The sequence below is a fragment of the Equus quagga genome, chromosome 1 (assembly GCF_021613505.1).
Source record: "Equus quagga isolate Etosha38 chromosome 1, UCLA_HA_Equagga_1.0, whole genome shotgun sequence".
Classification (NCBI taxonomy): domain Eukaryota; kingdom Metazoa; phylum Chordata; class Mammalia; order Perissodactyla; family Equidae; genus Equus; species Equus quagga.
Window position 1 is genome coordinate 10,987,388 of NC_060267.1, and position 23,189 is coordinate 11,010,576.

General features: G+C 47.5%; 2 protein-coding genes across 2 annotated transcripts; one reads left to right on the top strand and one right to left on the bottom strand.

The window, feature by feature from the left end:
• The first annotated feature begins 95 nt into the window (after positions 1 to 95).
• Positions 96 to 4,510, top strand: DDIT3 (DNA damage inducible transcript 3). The gene is made up of 4 exons (XM_046660427.1): positions 96 to 300; positions 2,582 to 2,629; positions 3,680 to 3,837; positions 3,925 to 4,510. The coding sequence occupies exons 3-4, from the start codon at positions 3,700 to 3,702 to the stop codon at positions 4,291 to 4,293; spliced, it is 507 nt and encodes a 168-aa protein (XP_046516383.1). The 5' UTR covers positions 96 to 300; positions 2,582 to 2,629; positions 3,680 to 3,699; the 3' UTR covers positions 4,294 to 4,510.
• On the bottom strand, positions 4,448 to 21,820 carry MARS1 (methionyl-tRNA synthetase 1). The gene is made up of 21 exons (XM_046660360.1): positions 21,603 to 21,820; positions 20,678 to 20,768; positions 20,446 to 20,524; positions 20,234 to 20,368; positions 19,814 to 19,889; positions 19,407 to 19,579; positions 19,149 to 19,255; positions 15,760 to 15,876; positions 15,406 to 15,609; positions 14,433 to 14,634; positions 12,401 to 12,475; positions 8,366 to 8,536; positions 8,103 to 8,198; positions 7,842 to 7,959; positions 7,276 to 7,489; positions 6,306 to 6,437; positions 6,096 to 6,200; positions 5,819 to 6,005; positions 5,106 to 5,177; positions 4,765 to 4,857; positions 4,448 to 4,671 (listed from the first exon to the last, which is right to left on the bottom strand). The coding sequence occupies exons 1-21, from the start codon at positions 21,709 to 21,711 to the stop codon at positions 4,525 to 4,527; spliced, it is 2,703 nt and encodes a 900-aa protein (XP_046516316.1). The 5' UTR covers positions 21,712 to 21,820; the 3' UTR covers positions 4,448 to 4,524.
• Positions 21,821 to 23,189: the final 1,369 nt, after the last annotated feature.

Genomic DNA, 23,189 nt, shown 5'->3' on the forward strand with positions numbered 1-23,189 from the left:
AAGCCACTTCCGGGTCCAACGCGACGTCCACCCTCAAACAAGAGGGAGCGATGGGGGCGGGGCCGCGAGGGCTCCTGAGTGGCGGATGTGAAGGTTGAGGCGGGGCCGGCGCCGGCGTGCCGCTTTCTGATTGGTGGGCTTCTGGATCCTCCCCGAGAGAAGGGCAAGGCCACGTTAAAAGATCGCTGTTCCGAGCTGCCGAGGTTAGAGGCTTGAGTCTGAGACATAGAGCGTATCATGTTGAAGATGAGCCGGTGGCAGCGACAGAGCCAAAATCAGAGCCGGAACCTGAGGAGAGAGGCGAGTACTGATCCCCATCTACCCTTTACCCTCCCATCCTCGCGAACACCAGTTGTCCCCTCCAAGATGGGACATCTGCTTTTGAGGATGTGGCCCCACCCCCTCCACAGTGAAGCTAGTGACCGTCCGAGGGCGGGGTGGAGGAAATCCTTTATTCGAGACGACAGTCATCCCACCCGGGCCCGGAGCACGGGCCCAGGTCTGTGCTCATGGGGAACGGGCCCCGGCTGCCCTCGAGAGATTTATTTCTCCGGTTGCTGACCCCACGCCTCCTCCTTAGGCCTGTCGGGTGGGAGGCGGGGCAGCAGGACACACACCCGCGCCGAGAAGCCTGGGTGATCAAGGCTCAGGCCGCTGCCGCTGCTTTGCCACCAGCGGCACTGCCCCTACTCCACCCCCAATCCCGTCTCAGCCGCAGAGTCTTAGGGCCAGCATGGCCACGTTGGTATCTGGGGCTCCTGGACCCTCCACAGGACAGCCATTTTGCACCCTCGGCAGAGAAACTGACACAAGCCTTTGGGAGGAGGGGAGCCGATGGACAAGAAATGGAGATGGGTCTTCCATTTCCCCCAGAGGTCCCTGGGCTTCCCGCACAAGAGAGCATCCTGGATCTCTTAAGTGTGGGAAGCCATTTGGGGTCTCCCTAGTGTATTGTCCTTCCCCTGGGATTGATCCTTGCCTCTTTCCTTCAGTCCTGTCTCCAGCTAATCTCCGTGTAACCATTGCATCAGGCCAGCCCCCTGTTTGGCCCTGCAGCCCTCTGAACTGGGGCTCCACTGGTGATGAAAGCGAGGTCCCACACACTGGAAGGCAAGGAGGGCTCCCCAGGGAGGACAGCCCTGCAGAGAAACATTCAGAGCGATATTGCATCTACAGTCCCCAGGGATGGGCAACGGCCGCTCTGCCTCTGGGCTTCATCTTCCCTTCCCTATAACAGATTGGGGAGAATTTAGCCATTTATTCCTAATAAATATTTAACCAGCACCTACTATGTGTTATGCAGTTTGGGGCCCAGGATACATCCACGAACAAGAGAGAAAAAAAAAAGTCTGCTCTCACAGAGCTTACATTTCATTGGGAACAGGCATACCAGTAAACAAATATATTAAGTGCCATGGAAAAAAACTAAAGCATGGAAGGGTAGAGAATGCCCCAGAGTGGCAGTTACAGTTTTACATTGGGTCACAGATTCACTCACTGAGGTGACATTTAAATGAAAGACCTAAATAAAGAGGCCAGGCGGTAAGCCATTCAGATAGGTGGAAGAACTTTCCAGGAGAAGGAACAGCAAGAGCAGAAGTCCTAAGGTGGGAGCATGCATAGTATCTTTAGGGAACAGGATGCCAGTTGGCTGGACTAGAGCAAGAGCGAGAGAGCCGTCAATGAGAAATGCAGGGCAGGGAAGCAGCAGATTGTGTAGGACCTTCTAAGTCATTTTAAGGACTTTAGTCATTAATATGCATGAAATTGTAAGTCATTGGAGGGTTGTGAACAGAGGAATGACATGATCTGACTTAAGTTTTAAAAGGCTCACTCTGGCTGCTGTGTTGTGAATAGACTCCGGGAGGAGTGGCAAGGGCAGAAACTGGGAGGCCTTCTGCAGTAATGAGAGATGATAGAGATGATCTAGATTGGAAACAATGGAATTGGTGAGAAGTGTTTAGATTCTGGGTTTCTGAAGAATGAGTTAAGAAATTTTGCTGGTGGTTTGGATTGGATTGTGGGGTGTGAGAGGAGAGGAATCAAGGATGATACCAAGGTTTTTGGCGTAAGTATCTATTGTTGCCATTTACCGAGATGGGGAAGACTTGGAAGGCGAAGATTAGCAGGAGTTGTCTTTGGAGATGTTAAGTCTGAGATGCCTATTAGACACCCAAAATGAGATGGCAAGGAAGCAGTTAGGTAGCAGAGTCGGAGGTCCCAGGAGAGGTCCGGACTGGAAATGAACATCTGGAGGATGTCAGTGTGGGAATGGAATCAGAAGAATGCCACTCGATTTGTTCCCTTCCCTGTAGGCCAGTCCTGACCCTGGCAGGCTTGGGGCCTGCCTCAAATTGAGAGAAAGCTGAGTTGGCCAGGATTTTTCTATTATGTAATCAGGACTACAAATGTCAGCAACTAAAAATAAAGGAAGTCAGGCTTTCCTCTGTCCTTGGAAATGGCCACAGGGACTGTTAACTATCCATACTCTACAAGACAGGAAGGAAGCTGGAGATAAAAGTAAAGGAACCTGCCTCTCCCCCTTCCAAAAATGGCTAACATTTATCTTTGATCCCCACAGTGTTCCAGAAGGAAGTGTATCTTCATACATCATCACACCTGAAAGCAGGTAAGCTTAACCAACCCTTTCCCAAAACCAACTCCTAAGAGATGCTGCTTAGGCTTCCTTACTGGGACCCTAGGAAGTTATGAAAACACCTAGAGAAGATGGGAGAGGAGGGCTGGAATCTGAGCAGGCTTGTGCTGTCAGGCCATGTCCATCCTCCTGGCCTGCCCCTAACAAGGTGACCAAATCACTATTCTTAGAGCATGTCCTAGTTGAGAGCTGGCTCTGCATGAGCATTCAGCCCCAGCAAAGATTACTAGTTTGTCTTACCACACCTCAGTCCCCATCAAGGTTAGACTGACCCAGAGGACTGTTTGCCCCAGCTCCCCCACAGGAGGAGACAGGAGCAAAATAGTCTGTAATTGCCCCTGGAAACTACTAGTGGAGTTCCCTGGGGGGCTGAGGACTTTTACTGGGATTCCCTAAGAACTTGCTTCTTCAAGTGCTGGGCAAAAGCAAGGAAGCAATATCATTATAGACCAAGGGTTGATAAATCTTAAAGGGCCAGATAGTAAATATCTTAGACGTTGAGGGCCACAGTCTCTGTCACAACCATTCATCTCTGCTGTTGTGGCATGAAAGCAGCCATAAACAATATGTAAATAAATGGATATGCCTGTGTTCCAGTAAACCTTTATCTATAAAAACAGACAGTGGGCCAGTTTGCCAACCTGTGATGTATAGACTGACTCTTCGGTGGTGCTTCTTCCACCCATCCCCTACTATCCTGAGTACTGTCTACCCTCGTGGATTCAACCAACTATGGATCAAAAGGCCTACAATGGTTGTGTCTGTACTGAACGTGTACAGATTTTTTTGGTCATTATTCCCTAAATAATACAGTGTAACAACTATTTACATAGCATTTACATTGTATTAGGTATAAGTAATCTAGAAATGATTCAAAGTATACGGGAGGATGTGTGTAGGTTATATGCCAGTACTACCTCATTTCATATAAGAGACTTGAACATCCTTGGATTTTGTATCCACGGGGAGTCCTGGAACCAATCCCCTACAGATTCTGAGGGGTGGCTGTATGTACTTTTCCAGAGCCTGGGTCAGCCACAGAGATGGCAGCTGAGCCACTGCCTTTCTCCTTCGGGACACTGTCCAGCTGGGAGCTGGAAGCCTGGTATGAGGACCTGCAGGAGGTGCTGTTCTCAGATGAAAATGGGGGTACCTATGTCTCACCCCCTGGAAACGAGGAGGTGAGAATGCTCGGCCTAAAGCTGCAGGGGATGTTGCCCTTACCTTCTCAACTAATACCTACCCTACCTTTCCTCATTCCCTTGAAGGAAGAATCAAAAACCTTCACCACTCTTGACCCCGCCTCTCTGGCGTGGCTGACCCAGGAACCAGGGCCAGCAGAGGTCACGAGCACCTCCCAGAGCCCTCGCTCTCCAGATTCCAGTCAGAGCTCCCTGGCTCAGGAGGAAGAAGAGGAAGACCAAGTAAGACCTAGGAAACGGAAACAGAGTGGCCAGTCCCCAGCCCGGGCTGGAAAGCAACGCATGAAGGAGAAAGAACAAGAGAATGAAAGGAAAGTGGCGAAGCTAGCTGAAGAGAACGAACGGCTCAAGCAGGAAATCGAGCGCCTGACCAGGGAAGTGGAGGCGACTCGCCAGGCTTTGATTGACCGAATGGTTAATCTGCACCAAGCATGAACAATGGGGACCATCACTTTCCCCTTGGGCCACTCCTCAGGCCACTATCGACCTTTCCCAGAAGTGGCTACTGAACGCCTTCTCATCAGTGCCAATGATGTGACCATTAACCCCATCTATTCAGTCGGGGGAAAGCTTGGGATAGACAACAGTGTGTATATAGAGATTGTACATTTATTTATTACTGTCTATAGCCATTAAAGTGACTTTCTATGCACAAAGTTCTCCCTTTCACTTTTTCTTCTTGCCTTTAGGGGTTTCAAGGGGTTTCCCCTCAGCTAGAGCCAACTGTTTCTTCAGATCCAAGAGTTTAGCCACCTCCGCAGCAACCTGGTTCTTGTCTGCCTTTTGTGCTTTCAGTTCTCGGACGATGTTGCCCTAAGAGAAGAGGGGGTGGGGTAACACAGTGAGGCCAGAGCAGACCTATTTAGCATTCAGCCGTTCCAGTCTCCCACGGGGCTTCGTTCGTACCTGTTTTGTCACTTCATCCATCAGCACTTGTATCTGCTGTGGTCCAGTGGCTGTCACAGTCTCTCCAACTGCTGGCTTGGAGGACACTTTTGCCTGGGAAACAACAACAGAGTGTCACCTGCTACCATAACTCTCCCCCCGACCTCAAGTTTTGTATAACGTCTCGGGGGGGAAGTGATTACCTTCAACTCCAAGGATTCTTCTAGCTGAGATAGGAAAGAAAAACTACAAGTGAGGAAGCAGCAGCGTCAAAAGATAGAAAGAGATGAGTGAGGACTACTTGGGGACACTAAGGAGAGGGTGCCGTGGCTGGGTGAGAACACAGTCCTTAGCTTCCTCACCTGGCCCCCACCAAAGCGCTGCCTCAAACTTTCAATCTGGTCATTTTCCAATTTTTGGAACAAGGGGCTGACCTGTGAGAAAAGAATTCCAGAATCATTCACTGGTTAGGGATAAACTCTACCAGACTATACAGAGGGCCTCTCCCACCCCAATCGCTGACGTTCAGGAACTCTAAATGTTGTAGCAGAAACGCTAAATGTCATGCTGAACAAATACCTGCTGATTTCAGTAAAGAATCCAGAAAAAGCTCTGCATTCACTATGAAAGCCTAAAATATTAGTGGGGTCACAGATCATTTAAACTATTTAATGATGCAAGGTTGATGCAAAAGCTTAAAGGTGTACGGACTTTATCATCTTGTGTCGAAGAGGAAATGACCAGCTGGTATTCTTCCTGCTCAGTGCCTCTCCCCATTACGGAAACCAGGTGACCATAGTGTTTCCTCAAACATCTACTGTATACCAGTTTTGTGCGCCAGGCACTGGGTTCTGGCATGAAGAGCAATGAAGATAAATGGGCTACAGGTAATGCTGGGCCTGTGAACCAATACCGGAAACAAGCCCAAGTGCAGAGTGGTATCAGTGGGAGAGGGGTTCAGAGAATAGCTGTGAGAGTCCCACGCCCAAAGTAAGTTCTCTGAGCCCTCCCCAAAGGCTGCCTGGCAAAGGGAGGAATTTTAAGAGAGGCTGGCTCTTCCAACTCCGAGACCTACTGTGCCAATCAGGTGTCCTGCTGGTAAGGTACACAGGAAGTTTGTGAGCAGGATACCGCAGGCTGGAGGTGGGAGCTGCAGCTGGGCCTGGATGGTGGCACTAACCGTGGGCATGTAGGGCTGGAGCATGACAGACAGCAAGGCAGCTATATTCACTGCCAAGCCTGTCACTGTCCCTGCCCGCTGCCTGGGGAAGAAGAGATACTAGTCAGGACCTGAAGAGGACACAGCCTACGAGCCACTTTATTCCTGTAGCCAACCCTACCTCCTTACCTACCTATCAGCTTCGCTGCCTTTAATCCGCTTCCAGGGCTCATTCACCTGAATGTATTGGTTGCCATGGCGAGAGATGGTAAGAATACTGCGTAAGGCATCCCGGATCCTAGGAAGTGGGGAGGCAGGCCAAGGTGTAAGGTCCTAGAGGGACTGATGGGGCTCTCAACATGCAGCAGACTACTGAGATGAGACAGAGGTATAGCTTACTTACCGAACCTTCTCTAGCAACTGGTGATAGTGCTGGAGCTCCAGGGTGACGTGAGCCAGCAAGCGCTGATCATCAGAGGTAAGCACCATCTCGGGCACATAACCTCCAAAAAACTTGGACACAAACATCCCAGCTCTTGATAGGAGTAGGGAAGGAGATGGGAGTGAAAAGAGGAGTTACTGCTCAGTCTCCTAGAACTCTGACCTGATTTTCATAATTCTGCATTCAGAACTGACACCTCCTGGTTCCCTTAAGCTAGAAGGTAAAGCCTAACAAATTATTTATTCTCTCTCCCCTAAGAATATGACTCTGCACATAACAGACATTTTACATATAGATATCCCTTATTTAAAGAAACCTGACAAATAACTGTTCATTTTACTTTTAAGAAGTTAATACTCAGCATGATCAAGTTGAAATACATTATATGTTAGTTGCTATCAAACAAATACTCTAATAGGGACTTTCTGTTAAATGTGTTAATGACCAAATCTGAAAGGGTAGGTAGCCATGGAGGATATTTCTTTAGATCGCAGAACAGCCGAGAGAGGGACCAACAGTGGAATGTGAGCCTAAAGTAACAAAAACTCAGAAGAGTTCAGCAGAAGTCTCCTACCCCTACATTCAAGTAACCCCTTTCTTCTGCCAAACTTTTCAATGGTCTACAAGTGAACTTTTTTGTTAGGAGAGAATACATTCCAATTCCACAAAGAACATTAATAAGAAAGCAATTTGCAAACATTCACTTTGTGACCAACTTTGCTAAAGCACATCTCTACAACTTGCCCCAAGCAAACACAGCCTACTGTGTTCTAGGAGCAGATCCCTATGATAGAAATCCATTTTCCACGTTCTCCTCCCCATCCCTCACAGCCTCCTGCCCATTGACCAGCGCTCTCCACATTCCCATCTCGTGGAGCAGGGTCAGCCCCAGCCCAGCTCATCCACTGACTGACCCCTCACCAAGTCCCACCTGTTGATGAAGTTGCCCAGGTTGTTAAGCAGCTCAGAATTGTTCTTGAGCAACATGTCTGTCCAGGAGAAGGCACTGTCCTGGCCCTCAGGTCGAATGTACAGCAGATAGAAGCGCCAGATGTCCGCAGGGATCCCTGTGTCCTGGGCCATGTCCCCAAACACTCCCACACCCCGGCTCTTAGAGAATTTCCCATCCTCGTAATTCAGGTACTCTGGACAGAGAAGGAGAATGAGAACCATCTGCTCAACTCACACCCTGCCTTCCTCTCCCTCAGCCTCAACCTTTGGGGGGTCCAGGACGGCCTGCACAAGACCTGGAGATCCTTTCTTTTCACTCTGGCCTTTTTTCCCTTTGCTTCTACCCATCACAGAGTTTTAGCTTTGGACTTTTGCTTTCTTCAGGTTCTGGTTTCCTTCTTCTGGGTTGAGTTCTCATGTTCTGATTATTTCCTATTTCATTTAAACTCCTAACTCATGACGTAGCACGTCTCCAGGATCTTCTTCCAAGTGCTGCCTCAGCCCTCATTCCCCAGGAACACCCCCATCTCCAGTCGCCCAGGGTACCTGTAGCAATGAGGTGGCTAACCAAGGTGTAGTTGTCCTCGGCTCCGAGGGCTGAACAAGGAAAGACTAAGCCATGGAAGGGAACATTGTCTTTGGCCATGAACTGATACAGGCTCACCTACAGAATATAGTGGGGAGACAGGGCTGCTGAGATCTTCTTCACAGGCCCAAGAAAGATCAGATACCCAACCCTCACCCACCCCTCACACACCACAGACACACACACCCTCCCCACAGACAGGCTAACCAAGGACTGCTCACTTGCTCTGGGTTTTTCCACCATCTCTCCCACTGGTCTGTGTAGTTGGCTGTGATGGACAGGTAGCCAATAGTGGCATCAAACCAGACATAGAATACCTGGAGGGTGAGGAAGAGGGAGACACGGGAGGATGAAGACACAGTGGGAAAAGTTCACCAACCCAAAGTCTCAGACTGAAACAAGGCATCATCAACGGTCTATTCTGCTAGCTCACGGTGTCAACCCCAAGGCGGAATGAGACATGAGCAAGGCAGAGGGTTTTTACCTTGTCCTCAAAACCTTCTAAGGGTACAGGGGTTCCCCATTTGAGGTCTCGGGTTATGCAGCGTGGCTTGAGGCCATCCCGAAGCCAAGAACGAATGATGAAGCGGGCATTGGGTGTCCAGTCACTGCCAGGCAATGTATTCTCCAACCACTCCTCCAGTCGCTTTTCCAGCTGAGATGGCAGAAGCAGACAGAAGGCTGATTTAGGACAGTCTCCTACATGGTGTGCGTAAGGACAAATATGTACGCCTTTTTGGAGTAGTTTAGCAATACAGAATTAATATTAAAAGACTCATGACTTTGACACAGCAATTCCACTTCTAGGAATTTTTTCAACCGAAATACTCACACAAGAGTGTATAGACATGTATATAAAGTGCACTGTTCATCACAGCAAAAAACTGCAACTAATTCCCACGGTTCAAAAGAAATATGGTGTATCAATACAACAAAATACTTATAAGGCCATTAAACAGAGTGAGGTAGACCAATATGTACTAACATAGAAAGATCTCCAAGATATCTTATTAATTAAATAAAACAAACTGCAAAACAATAATATATGATATAACCCAATTACTATAAAGACAAATAGTAATACACAGAAAAATATAAGACCAGAAAAAATTCTGAAGGAAAATATATACCAGTGCTTCATTCTCAGATGGAATTATGAGGAACATCCATTTTTATACCATATATTTCTATCTGAAATTTTAAAAAGAACTCATATCACTTTTGTAAGCAGAAAAACAAAGATCTTTGAAAAGGAATGGTTTATGTGATTCTGAAGCCTGATAATCCACTCTATTGGTGAGGTCTGAGCAAACAGGCTCACTCACAGATTGCGGATGGGAATGCAAAATGGAACAACACCTACTGAGGAAAATTTAGCAATTAACTACAATCCATTTGCCCTTAACACAGCAAATGATCTCTTTTAAGGAATTTACCCTGAAGATACACTTCCAACAATACAAAAATATGTATGCACAAGGTTATTCACTACAACATTATTTGTAATGGCAAAACACTGGAAACCATCTAAATGGTGAACACAGGAAATTGATTAAATAACCTATGGTACCTACACAGAATGGAGTGCTATGCAGCTGTTAAACACACAAATAAGGACGATCTCTATGGACTAAAGAGTGATCTCATGTCGAGTGATTTCCAGAACATACTGTTAAGTGAAAAAGACAAATTGCAAAAGAGTATACATAGTATGCTATATTTTGTATAAGAAGAGGAATAAAAAATATATATATATACACATACACACACGCATACTTATATCTCTTTATACATATATATAAAGCTTATCTTTACGAAAATAAACACACTAAGAATAAATCAGAAAACGAAGCTGATCACCTATAGGAGACAGGAAAACAAGGTGGCAGGGCCAGAAAGGGAATGACACTTCTCTGAGTATACCTTTTTGTATGGTTTTGATTTTTAGAAGCATACTGATGTTCTACATAGTCAAGCAATAAAATTAACAAAGATGAGGAGAGAAAAGAAAACTAAAAGCAAATGAACCAAACTTATTGACTTATTTTAGTAACATAACAACACTGAAGGGGGGAAGAAACTAGCCTAATCTACAGTTTTGAACATACTGTTTGATTATACACCCTCAGCTGGGGGGAAGGGGCAGGACTGCCAACAAACCCTAGACTTTTTTTAGTAGGTTGTTTTGTAGTGGTCTGAGTGAAGCAATTCTGACATTATTTTCAGGTGTATTGTAGGACTGAGCAAATGAGTAAATGCTGTTGCTGGGAACCAGGGCACATACTGTGAAAGCGGGAAGATACAAACAGGAAATAAGGGAAAGTGAGGAAGAGCCCTCTGGGGAGGGACTGGGATGGCAGGGGTCAGTGTGAACCTAAGTGAATGCCTCACTCTCTTTGCTTAAAGGGACGAGAAGCAAAGACGGCCCAGGAGCAGTGAGCACACCCAGCACCTAAACCTTGCTCTCTAATGTTGTTCCTACGAAAATGAACCAGGGCTTTGTGAGAAATGACTGATTCCAAGGCTCAAACAAGATGAACCTAGAATATCTTGTTAGGCCAGAAAATAAGGAAGAGCTTAAAAAATGGTGGGAGATCTCAAAAATACAGAGAAACAATCCTAAAGAGGCTACCACTGGCCAAATAAGGGACAATTTGAACAGGAAAATAATTTAGGACAGGAATAAATTATAAACCATAGAAAAAATAAGAATCCACAAGTCCACACTGATAATAAATAGATAACTGAATGAATGAAGGAGGAGGGTAAATGTGAAGGGAGTGGTAGAGTTGGAGACTCAATGAAAACTGGTTCAGGGAAGAATGCTGAAATACATGGATGTGAAATGCAGAAGGAACCTCTCAATGAAGAGCAGGGTGTGTGCGTGGTCTTAGACTGTATTCCCACATACTGCTTATAAGCTGCAAAGGGGAAAATATTACTTATACAGCAGAGAAACTGAGTAACACCTTGACTAAGCAAAATTAACATCACCAACGAGGGGCCATCACATGCCTCTGGAAAGGACACGTCATTTATGCAGTTTTCCAACTGAGGATGCATAACCTGAATGTAATCATGAAGAAATGCCCAACAAATCCAAAATGAGGAATACTCTATTTTAAAAAGGGGATCAAGGCCTACATTCTTTTTTTTTGTTTTTTTCTGCTTTTCCTCCCCAAATCCCCCCTGGACATAGTTGTATATTTTAGCTGTGGGTCCTTCTAGTTGTGGCATGTGGGATGCCGCCTCAAGATGGCCTAATGAGCAGTGCCATGTCCGTGCCCAGGATCCGAACCAGCAAAACCCTGGGCCACCGAAGCGAAGCACACGAACTTAACCACTCAGCCACGGGGCCGGCCCCAGGGCCTACATTCTTAAAAACTGTTAATGTCATAAAAGATAAAGGCTGAGGAACATTTCAGACTAAAGGAAATTAAAGATATAAAAACTAAATGCAATACAGGATTCTGAGCTAGCTTCTGTACTAAAGGAAAAATAATGCTATAGAGGATATTATTGGGATGAGTGACTAAATTCGAAGATGGATAGTGGGTCAGACAACTATATCATGTTAAATTTCTTGAAGTTGTTAACTGTATTGTGGTTATGCAAGAATATGTCTTTTTTACTAAGAAACAAACACTGAAGTATTTCAGAGTAAAGAGGACATATACATACATATATATTTATACTAGAGAGAGAGAGAATATTCTGAAGCAAATGGAGCAAAATCTTAACTATCAAATCTGGGTAATGGGTACATGAAGTTTATCTGGTTAAAGAATATGAGGAATAGTTATTCAAGGAACTAGTTATTATTTATTTCTTAGATTGGCTCTGAGCTAACATCTGTTGCCAATCGTTTTTTTTTCTTCTTCTCTCCAAAGCCCCCCAGTACATAGCTGTGTATTCTGGTCGTAGGTCCTTCCAGTTCTGCTATGTGGGACGCCACCTCAGCATGGTTTGATCAGCAGTGCTAGGTCCACACCCAGGACCCAAACCAGTGAAACCCTGGGCCGCTGAAGCAGAGCGTATGAACCTAACCACTCAGCCACATGGCCAGCCCCCCCACAACTATTTATTCTTGCAACTGTTTTTGTGAGCCTGAAATTATTTCCAAACGAAAAGTTTTTAAGAAAAGAAAGGAGGCAAATCTACTACTATGGAAAATTGGTCAAGACATTGAAAAGTAAAAGAAAGAAAGTAGGTTGCAGATGGATGCTATGATCTAATTTGTATTAGGAAAACAAAAAAGATTCTAATACTCTCACATACATAGCATATTTCTGGATAGACATGGAGAGAAATGAGCAGTATACTATAAATACCTCTGGCAAGTGGGCCTGGCACTCAGTGGGTCGGGGCCTCTCACTCTGTGCCCTTTAACCCTTACATCTTTTTACAGCGTATAATTTTTAAGTGGAAATTAAAAATACTTGAGAGTGATCTGGTACAGATGTGTGGCCGGGGCGGCAGAAGATGCTGTGCAGACTAGGTGGAGGGAAGGCCCACTTACCTTAGGCAGGTCCAGGAACAGGTGCTGAGAGGACTTCACCACAGGGCACGACCGGCAGACTTTACACTGAGGCTTCTGTGAAGGGAAATCCAAGAGAAGGGGTACCTGAGGTGGGCAGTCAGGACGAGGACTGCAGGCCAGAGGGAGCTTCCAGGCAAGGGGGGAGCTCCTCAGCGTGCCATCTGGCTTAGCGTCACGCTCGCACCCAGCCAATTCATCAACTACTTGGCCTTCTCTAAACTTAGACTCCAGTTTGCACAGCACAACATTTGTTACTCAGTTTCACGGCTCTGTCCTATCACTGCAAAGAACAGCAAAAGCATCCTCTGAGCACGGGCTAGGTAGAGAGCACTGCACTGTACGCAACTGTGTGAGGGGAGGAAAGAAGATAGGCTTCCTCTCCTTGACAAAGTAACAATCAAATGAGGGAGTGGCTTGCACAAGAAACAAGAATAGATCTTTACAAAGCAAAATGTCAAGAAATACTTATTTTCATGGTACAAACTGACTATACAAACACTGAAGGGTGATGGCTAAAGGGACAAACAGTTAAATCAATGAAAGTTCCCAAGTGACTTTTGATCTGGGTTAAGGTGAGAAATTCTAACTCTCTCAGGGCCTCTCCTGACGCCACACACCTACATCCAACGGCCTACCTAACGTCTCTCCTTGGATGTCTGACAGGCATCTCGAACCTAACAAAGCCAAATGGTACCAATGCATTCCACCCGAAAGCCTGTTCTTCATCCAATCTTGCCCAAGTTCCTAGATGGTACTACCCTCTCCCCAAGCTGCTCAAGCCAAAAACGTACAAGTCGTGGTTTCCCTGACTTCCATTCAGCCTGAATTCCAGTCTACCCAATTCGACAGAGTCTGCCTCCAAAACATATCTTTTTTTTTTTTTAAAGATTTTATTTTTCCTTTTTCTCCCCAAAGCCCCCTGGTACATAGTTGTGTATTTTTAGTTGTGGGTCCTTCTAGTTGTGGCATGTGGGACACTGCCTCAGCATGGCTTGATGAGCGGTGCCATGTCCGCACCCAGGATCCAAACCGGCAAAACCCTGGCCGCCAAAGTGGAGCACACAAACTTAACCACTCGGCCACAGGGCTGGCCCCCAAAACATATCTTGAATCCTTCTTTTTTCTTCCGTTTCTATTGCATCCAACTTAGTTCAAGCTACTGTCATCCCATTTCTGGGCAACCACTCTAGCCTCCCAACTGGTCTCCCCACTTTCTGTCTTGCTTCCCTCGCATCCATTTTCCACAGAGCAGCCTGCCACTCAATGCTGGCAATGGCTTACCTGGCCCTGGCAACCTGGTCACTGCCTACTCTCTGACCTTGTCTTGGGCCACCTTCCCTCTCACTATGCAACAGCTGCACCAGCCTTTTCAAGGCCGCCCATTGAGCTCTTTGCTGCTTCGGGCCTTTGCACTTCTTGGTCCTTCTACTTGGCACACTCGTAACCCTACTCATCGCCTGGCTTACGCCTTCTCATTCTTCACTTAAACTCTCAGCTCAAATGTTACCTCCTCTGAGAGGCCTTCCCTAATCACCTAGCTTAAATCTACCCAAAACTCACTATCACCTCTTCCAGACAACTTATTCTATAATTATACCGCCGTGTTGTTTAGTGCTAGTCTCCTCCCCACACGAGATAAAAGCCTGTCTTGTTCACTGCTACATCCTCAGCACCTGGAACTGTCACTGGCATTTTGTAAGGACTCAAGAAAGGTGTGCAGAATAAACAAATGAGTAAACACGGAGTAGAAGAGATGCTGTTTATGGAAAAGGGAAGGAGCTAAACAAATGCAGGTCAGGTGGACTGAAGCAGGAGCAAGGCAGTGAAGTATAAACTCGACTTGCATATTTCCTAGCACAGGGCTAGGTACAAAGGCAATGCTCAGTGAGCTGAAGGATGAGCTGCTGAGAAAGAGTCACTGGTGAAAGGTCTTGAATGCTAAACAAAAATCCTGAATGGAACAAGAATAGAGACCGTCTCCTTCCAGGCTCCCATGACACTGTCCTCTCACCTTGAGTTCAGTGGCATTGATGAGCTTGCCACATTTGTCACACTGGTCACCCCGGGCCTCCTCATAGCCACAGAAGGGACACACACCCTCCACAAAGCGGTCCGCCAGGAAGCGGGCACATTGCTCACACCGCAGCTGCTCCACAGTATCTTGCAGCACAAAACCTCGGGAGAACAACCGCTGGAAGATGTCCTGGGTGATTCTGGCCAGGTGAGCAAGGGACAGAGGAGGGACAGGTCAGAGGAAGTCAGAGGAAGTGGTGCATCCCTCCCTCCCGCCACACTCCACCACGGACCCAAACTCCCTCAGTCCAAGTGTGAAGAAATCAGGCAGAAGGCCCCTCAGGGCGAAGGGCATCTAGTTGTCTTTAGGGAGTTTGACTGGATGAGCCCAGGCCCCTCACATATAGTCCCCAGCTACCCATGTAATCTCTTCCCTCAATATTTTGGAATTTGTTTTTTTGAATACAGACTTATCCGTTTTGTATTCTTTATTAACAAACAGCTCCAAAAGGATAGGGCTATGCTGTTCTTTAGTATGTCCTAAAAATTAAAATTAAATTAGTCCAAGTGCTAAACCACACAGCACTATCAGCTGGCAGCTTGTTGACTATGTCGTTTTTATAAGGATGATATCAGGCAGAGGAAAAATGAGTACGTTTAATACGAACACACACAGGAGCGGGAGGAAACGTCCTCAGCTTTTGCGGCAGCCAGGGGGAAGGAAGGCAGTAGAGAGAAGGCAGCTACTTCCCATGAGCCTAACTCCTATCTCTTCCCTCCCTTGGCTGCTCCTGCTTCTGCTCACACTGAATCCCTTAATAATCCCTGGGATACATTTCAAAGCAATATTCAGATCCTAAGTGAAGGGGGAGTGCCCAGACAACCACCTTGATTCTTCTGTCTCCAGGATATTCTTGTTGCCCCCAGCCCAGCCTTCACCCTTCATTTCTGCCTCATTAGAGGAAACCTACTTGGTCTGCTGTGGAGTGGTGGTACGGCCAAAAATATCAAAGGAGATATTAAACCAGCGGTAGATGTCAGCATGGATGGCATGGTACTTGTCGCAGATCTCCTGGGGGGTTAGACCCTCCTCCATAGCCTTGGTCTCTGTCGCTGTACCATACTCATCTGTCCCACACAGATAGAGGGTGTTCCACTGGCGGAGCCGGGAGTACCTGGAAGGGAACATGGTGATCACAGGGGGCCCCATCTCAGCCCCTCCTATGCCCCCAGGATCCTTCCAGCCTCCACCCTTGAGGCATCCTATTCCTTTGGGCCCACTGCTCCCTCAGGACCTCTCCCTCCAAACTCGCAGCTGACTCCACCTGGCAAAGACGTCAGCACTGAGCACGCAACCAATGATGTTTCCAAGGTGGGGGACGTTGTTTACATAAGGGAGGGCGCTGGTGATGAGCACATTCCTTTCCCCAGCCACGGGCAACCTGATAGGGAAGGAGGAAGAGAACATTCCATGGGGGAGATGAGAGGGTCAAGAGGGACCAACAGTGCACAGAACACCCAGACCAGATGTGTTGTACTGTCAGAGGGTCATGTACATCTGAAGTCTTTCCTCACACCAACCCACAGGACCACAAACTCCCCCAAAAGCTGTAAGATCCTCTACAGCGTGTTCAGGGCCCTGTCCACAATGAGCAAGCCTTGTGTACTGCTCCAAAGGAGCCTCATTCCAACACTCATCTCAGTCCCTCTTTACCATCGTGGCTGCTTCTACTCCATTAGCTCATTCTCAGGCTCCAACTTCCCAGGTATCAACAAGGCTCTCCCTAGGCTCTGTCCAACCACCATCACTCACTGCTCCCCGGACTCTGGACTCCAATGCCACCCAAGAACACTTTCCCAGCGCTGACCTCACCCCTTCTTCCCAGGTGCTACATTAACATTACCTCTAATCACTACCTGAAGTCCTCACAGCTCGCCACCCCATATACAAATCTTCCCAAGTCCCTGTACCCCTTGACTCTTCTCTCCCTAACCATGTCTGTCATTTCCTCATGGCCTGACTCAAACCAGCAGGCACCAACTAATGCCTTCACAGCCACCCTCTCCTCCCCACTTATCCAGGATCATTCCTAGTCATGTCACTCAATCAGCTGTCTGAAGTCACTCAATCCGCTGTCTGAAGTCACTCAATCCACTATTCGCTTTTCATGCTTCATCATCCTCAACAGCTCAGCTGCACACATCGTGTTTCCACCCCCCTCCTTAGCACTGACCCCTCACCAGGGCTCCTTTCATCTGCCAACCATTCTCAGCCTATACTCACTGGCCCCCGTCACTTACTTTCTTTCAACCTCAGGCATCCTGATAGCTCCCTGATTCCCACAGTTTCTACTACCAACAAAGACTCGAATTAGTCCTCCACATTACCCTCACCCCTTCTTCTCTGCTGCTGCGATATATCCGGTTAGATGTCCCAATGACTTCCTGGAATTTCCTCACAAAAGATTTCACTAATTTCTCCTGCATTCATTGGCTTTTCTCCCCATAACTGAACACCATCATTTTCTCTGAAATCCAGCTTAGTAATCAACTCCTTCAGGGAAGCCTTCCTTTACTGATGACCAGCCTTCCTCTCCAACTCAGCCTTGTATCCTGAGCCCCTAAGCACTTTGTGGCACATTGTGTGGTGCTCCTCCTGCGTTACCCTGTAACTTCTCTCTCGTTATGAGTATGCTTTATATCTAGTGTGCTAGATACAAAGGTGAGTACGCCTGGGGCTCTGCCCTCAGTGGGGTTACCTTCTATTATGTAACTGCTGACCTGGATCAGTGCAATGAGAGGCACAAGTGCCGGAGGAATTTGAAGGAAGGCAAGCATGCACTCCAGCCTGAGATTAAGGAAGACATCACAGAGGCAGAACTACTTGAGTTGGGCCTCAAGAATGGGTGGAAATTTGCCTCATCAAGACACTGGGGATGTCTTTTAGTCAGAAGGAAAAGCACAGAAGACAGCCTGGTTTGGCTATCGGGTCTTCATTGCCAACTGTCTCCTCCTCTACATATGCATTTAAACCTGTTAGCCTGTACAGACACCTGAGAAAGTCTGTCTCCTAGTCTTTCTTACCTCCAAAGCACTTAGCACTAATTCACCCAAATTTTATCAATATCTACCAAACACTTGGCCCGGTGCTAGAAACTGGGCCACATAAAAGATAGCCTCTACCTTCAATAAGCTTACAGATCAGTGAGGAGACAGATATGAAAAGAGGCAATTACAACATCATATCATAATGGGAGCTCCCAGAAGATGGAGCACTTAAGACTGTTTCAAGTTCTATAGAGAAGAAAATGACAAAACTAGTCTCTTGAGGAACAATTATCCATCAGGTAGGTAAGATGCAGGCATTCCAGAGGAAGGAACAGCACATGCAAAGACACTTTAAGGCATGATATGATCTGAGCCTGCCTCCCTCTCAAAACTCATCTTCACCTATCTGCCCCTTGACTGACCAGCCTCCAGCCACTGGCCTTTAATCAATTCCTTAAAAAGAGCCAAACTCTCTTGCTCCTCAGGCCTTTGCACATGAGGTTTCCTCCACCTGAGACACCCTTCCCAGCCTTCCCCTGACCAACACCTACTTGTCTTGCAAGTCTTAGTTCAAATGCCACTCTTTAGAGAGGCCTCTAAGTTAACCTCAAGTGATGTTTTCTCTCATAGCACCCCTGTCTTTTCCTTCATAGGCTTATCAAAACTTGTATTATACATTTGTGTGAGTTTTTTAAATACCCGCCTATCCTACTATACTCAAAGTTCCACGAGAGCAGAGGTCTTGTCCATTTTGTTCCCTCTGTGTACCCAGCTCCTAGCACACAGGGCCTGACAAGGAGTGGACACTCAAATCTCTACTGTCAATAGGCTGAGAGCTACAAATATTTCATTTTGGTGGAATAATCTGTGTGTGTGTATTGTCTTAATGTAACAAGAGAGTGACAAAACATGATACTGAGCATGTAGGCACGGGCCAGATCACAAAAGGCCTTGTAAAGTGCACACAGGAACCGTCTGTAGAATTCTGAAAAGGAGGGAGAGGGTAACACGTGCCATTCTTAGCAGTCCCTCTGGTGGCAGCGTGGAGTACAAGGCAGCAGGGTAAGAAGTAAGAGATGGTGAAGCCCGATCTAAAGTGGCAGCAGTGAGGATATGGAGAAGAAGGGACGGATTCAAGGACTACTTAGAATCAAAGACTCGGTAATGGAACAAATGACACAGACGGGGATGAGGGAAGGGTGTGGATGACACCAAGATTTCTGGCTTGGACTTTTAGGTGGAAGGTGGGGGTCATTCACTACAGTAAGTGAATAAAGGAGAAAGAGAGGCTGGCAGGGAAGATCCCAGGTTTGCTTTTGGACATTCTGAGTTCGCAACGCCTGTGCAAGTGGAGGAATCTAGGAGATGGTATCACAAATATGTCTGGAGCTCAGAACAGAGATCTGGACTGGAAAAACAGATTTAGTGCTATCAGTGGGTTAAAAAGGAGCTGAAAATATGGGTGCAGATGGGACTAACAGACAGAGTGTCCAAAATAAGCAAGAAAGAATTAAATTACAAAAAAAAAAAAAAAAAGGTTTAAGAATAAGAAGGAGAGAATGAAAAATTAAAGAAAGGTCAGGAAAGGGCACTTGGCAGGCAGGTATTGGCTCTATCAACAATTTCCACTAAAGAAACCAAGCCCCGCTCATCTGTGCCTACTCACACTGGATTCTGTGGTGGCCGAAGAGGGGGCAAGTTTCCTAGTCCCTTCTCCCAAGCAGTGACAGCCATGGCGATCTCCTCCTCAGACAGGGTAGCCAGCTCCTCCTCCTATGAAGAGTGGACAGAATCCCTCACAAGGTGACAGGGCCCTTGCTCTCCAACAACTGAATAAGTTAGTGGCCATGTTAAAGTCCCTCTCCAAGCCACCCCCACCTCGGACACTGAGGCTCTGTAGGGACCCCTCTGCTCTGTTGCAAACCTCAGGCTCATTGCTGACAGCTCTCCCCTGAAGGGAGCTGGGCTGGGGCTGCTTTTGGAGGTAGGGCCGGAGGGCCAGGACACCCTGCTGCTTCAGCACAGTCTCTGCCGCTCGCTGACATGGCTCCTGAGAACTCACTGTCTGGAACCAGCTGTGCAGGGCACCCAGCTCCTCTGTGGGCATGGGAGAAAAGGAAGAATCAGCAAGACCTAGAATGGGCAGGCAGGAGTGGACCTCCTCCCCTTCTTCATGAAGTTTCTCCAGTTGCCTTCCCCAGTTCCCTCAGCCATCTTTCTGCTATAGCTGTCCTGTCAAGCTACACCTCAAAGTGGGTCCTCAATATTCTAGTAATCCCTACCCCAAGCTCCTGGGGTTGGGCTGGGGGTGGACGGCTATGCAGTTCTCACCAGGGAGGTAGGCTGGGTCTTGCAGTAATGGGTATAGCGCTCCCCACAAAACAATGTCAGCTAGAGATTCTGTCTCCTTTGTTGGGGAAAGAAAAGAAAAAGGTACACAGGTGAGACATGCAGTTTCTTCCCAATGGATATAATGATATCGAACATTTTGTTAAGTACTTACTATGTGCCAAGTACTGTGTTAAGCACTTTAAATTATCTCACTTAATCCTCACAATAACCCCATGAGATGGGTACTAATATCTCCATTTCAAAGATGAAAAAAATTGAAGACTAGAGAGTTTAGTGATTTTCAAGGTTACACTGCGAGTAAGTGGTAGTGTGGGGGTTTGAACACTCTGAATACAGTCTTCCTTCTTTATCTGTATACCATACAACTTTCCTCAATCCCCACCTCAAGGTCCGACTCACCCCAGCAAGGAAAGGACAGCTCCGACGACTCAAGCTGTGGTCAATGTGAGTCAGGGCTCTCCGGACAGGGCCAAGAACATCTTCTCCCTTCTTGCCTTGGACCACTAAATAGTACAGGGCGGCAGACAAAGCTGGCTAAAATGTGGGGGGCACGGGTCAGGATGGCCATGCAGAGCAAGGGCCTGCCTGCCATCCCCATGTCTCAGTCCCACCTGCAGTTCTGTCGCTTCCCATTCCAGCCACTGGTTAGTGAGGTCATCTTGCTCCCAGCCAGACAAAAGAAAGAAGTATCTGCCCAGGGAGAGAATGACAGAAGGGGGAATTAGAGGGGCCCCTTGGTCTAGCCTATTTCTCACCCCACGGTGGTTGCAAATAGGGCCGTACAGAGGACAGTAAGCCAGGATTTGATTCAGCCACCTCCCCACATCAAGGACCAATACTGACCGGCAGATTGCACTAGTGGAGAAGAGGTAGTTGCCATTATCCAGTTGCAAGACAGGGACCTTAGGCTGGGTCAGGAATGGGACCACACACTCTGATGCAGGAGAGGAAAACGGGTGAAAAATAGGGAAAAGAAAAGAAATACTTTGTCAGCTCAGAAAGACAACCTCACATTATTCAGGGGAAAAGGGATGGAAGATGGGCAGGCTCAACCCAGAGGTTCCAGGATAGGACAACTGAAAGGGGGTGGGTCCAGTATGAGCTGGAGAGACCAGCAGGTGTTCAGCCGAGACTGCCAGCTGGAAACGACAGATGGGGACTGCAGAGAGGAGGCAGTGGCATTGGGATAGTGCTACAGCCAAGAAGTGGAACAAGTGAAAGTAACCAGGATACCTTGAGGATGATCTGAGATAACAGTGGGAGAAAAAAACTAAGAGAACTGGGAGGACTGACGAGAGAACCGCTTAAGAGTGACCCCATCAGTTGGCTGGGAATGAGAAGAGGTAAACCGAAAGGAGCGTATACAGGTCTGTGTCTGTTTGAGGAAGGGAGAGCAGGGTTTCTTAAGAACGACGAAGGGGTGCCTGGGGGTTGTCCCGTGAGTGACTGGGGAGGCGGGGGGCCTGGGAGGTGTGAGAGAAGGTTAGAAAGGGGACAGAGGTTCGCTGGGGTGAGGCGGGATCCTGGAAGATGAAGGAGGGGAGGCGAGGTATGAGGTTGGGGTATGCAGAGGGCAATTAAGGGAAGTGACTGATGAAAGATGTGACCAGGAGAGAAGAGGGGATAAAGTGACCAAGGATAATGGGGAAGTATGACGGGAGTGCGTGGTAGGAGGTGGGGGGCTGGCGAAGAGAACTGCGGGCTGGGTGTCGGGCGTGTTTCGGTCCTGCCCCCCTCATCCCCCGCCCACCAGCACCAGCCCCACTACCTTCTGGGCCTACAGTGCTGATGAGCAGCTCCGCTCTCCCCTGGGCCCTCCGGGCCGCGGCCAGCACAGGCAAGCTCCCCGGGGCGCCTTCGCTCACGAACAGTCTCATTTCGCCGTGTACCCCACGCTGATGCAACCGGAACCGGCCTTCAGCCGGCGAGCAGAGCGACCGCCGCGTGGCAAGCCGGGAAGTGAAGTTCTGACTTAGGCCGTTCCTGGCGCAGCGCCCCCAGGAAGCCGACTCCTTCTCCCATCATGCAACACTAGGAAACAGGAAAAGGCTATCATAGAGACGGGGAGGCCGCAGGTGCAGTGCTAGAGCGGCACGTGTGGTGGGCGGGCCCGAAGAGACGTTTACCTGCAGGGCACGGGGCGCTTCAATCTTCCGGCGTAGCCGGACTGTGGGTACGGAAGTTCAGGCTGCCTCTTGTCGGGGCGAGGCTGAAGTGGCGGTGTTATGACAGTGGCTGCTCGCAATGGACGACCCTTGATTCAAGTTCATAAGAAGCAGAGTTTTAGAGTTGAGAGTTACGATAAACTGCCTTAAGTGACACAATGGAAGTTAGTAGATATCCTATTAATAAGAAAGATGTGACTGTTAAATATTAATGCCAGTCTGCAGCTCGTCTACAGCTAGACAGTCTCGTTAAAGGGGGAGGAGGCGTGTAGAGGGAAAAGGTCAGCTTGAGGGGAAGTAAGAAGGCTAAGAGTTTGGCAGTAAGTATATTTATACAAAGAAGCACATAGTAATTGAGAAAGGGATCCTTCTTATTCGTCTTTGTATACCTTTAGGAATAATTAATACCTAATAGTACTTATGAGCTAGGCACTCTTCTAAGCACTCTACATATATTAATTAATTCTCAAAAGTTCTATGGAGGTTCTGGGCCTTTTGAAGCTGGGCCATACTCTTATGCAGCTTCTGCCCAGGCTTCTTGGAACACTCTGGTAGCCCTGAGCTGCCATGTAAGAAGTCTTCCTACCCTGAGATGCTGGAGAGGTCTCATGTTGACATTCTGGCTGACAGATCCAGCTGATCCTAGCATTCCAGTCATCCCCATCAAGGTGTCAGATATGTGAGTGAAACTCTCCCTTCAGACCAACCCATTTGCCTGCTGAATACCACCAAGTGACCCCAGTCAATGACACATAGGACAGAAGAATCACCCCGCTGAACCCTACCTTGATTTCTGCCTCATAAAATTGTGACCTATAATAAAATGGTTATTGAATAAAATACAAACAAACAAAAAAGAGGTTCTCTCATTCTCATTTTACAGATGAGGAAACTAGGCACAGAGAGGTTACTTTGTGCCAGGAACTATAGAAGGCATTGAAGATACAATTATCAACAAAACAGATATAGGCTTCTGCCCTGGCAGAGCTCACAGACTTCCTGGGAAGTCAGAAAATCAAATAATCTTTCAAGTGTGATGAAAGTTTTGATGGGGGATGTCAAGCTTGCTGTGGGAGCTCCTAGTTAGGACCCCTACCCGACTCTAAGGAGTTACAAATGGTCTTCTTCTGCAAGCGACCTTTCCACTGAGATCTGAATGATGAGTAAGAGTTAGCCAGGTAACGACTGGT

What these genes read in the sequence shown, in the direction of transcription:
- DDIT3 (XM_046660427.1), top strand. Translation starts at nt 3,700, where the DNA reads ATGGCAGCTGAGCCACTGCCTTTCTCCTTCGGGACACTGTCCAGCTGG. An exon ending in CACCCCCTGGAAACGAGGAG is followed by an intron (nt 3,838 to 3,924) that starts GTGAGAATGCTC and finishes ATTCCCTTGAAG; the next exon opens with GAAGAATCAAAAACCTTCAC.
- MARS1 (XM_046660360.1), bottom strand. Translation starts at nt 21,711, where the DNA reads ATGAGACTGTTCGTGAGCGAAGGCGCCCCGGGGAGCTTGCCTGTGCTG. An exon ending in CAGCACTGTAGGCCCAGAAG is followed by an intron (nt 20,769 to 21,602) that starts GTAGTGGGGCTG and finishes CTCCTGCATCAG; the next exon opens with AGTGTGTGGTCCCATTCCTG. An exon ending in TGGATGAAGTGACAAAACAG is followed by an intron (nt 4,672 to 4,764) that starts GTACGAACGAAG and finishes CTCTTCTCTTAG; the next exon opens with GGCAACATCGTCCGAGAACT.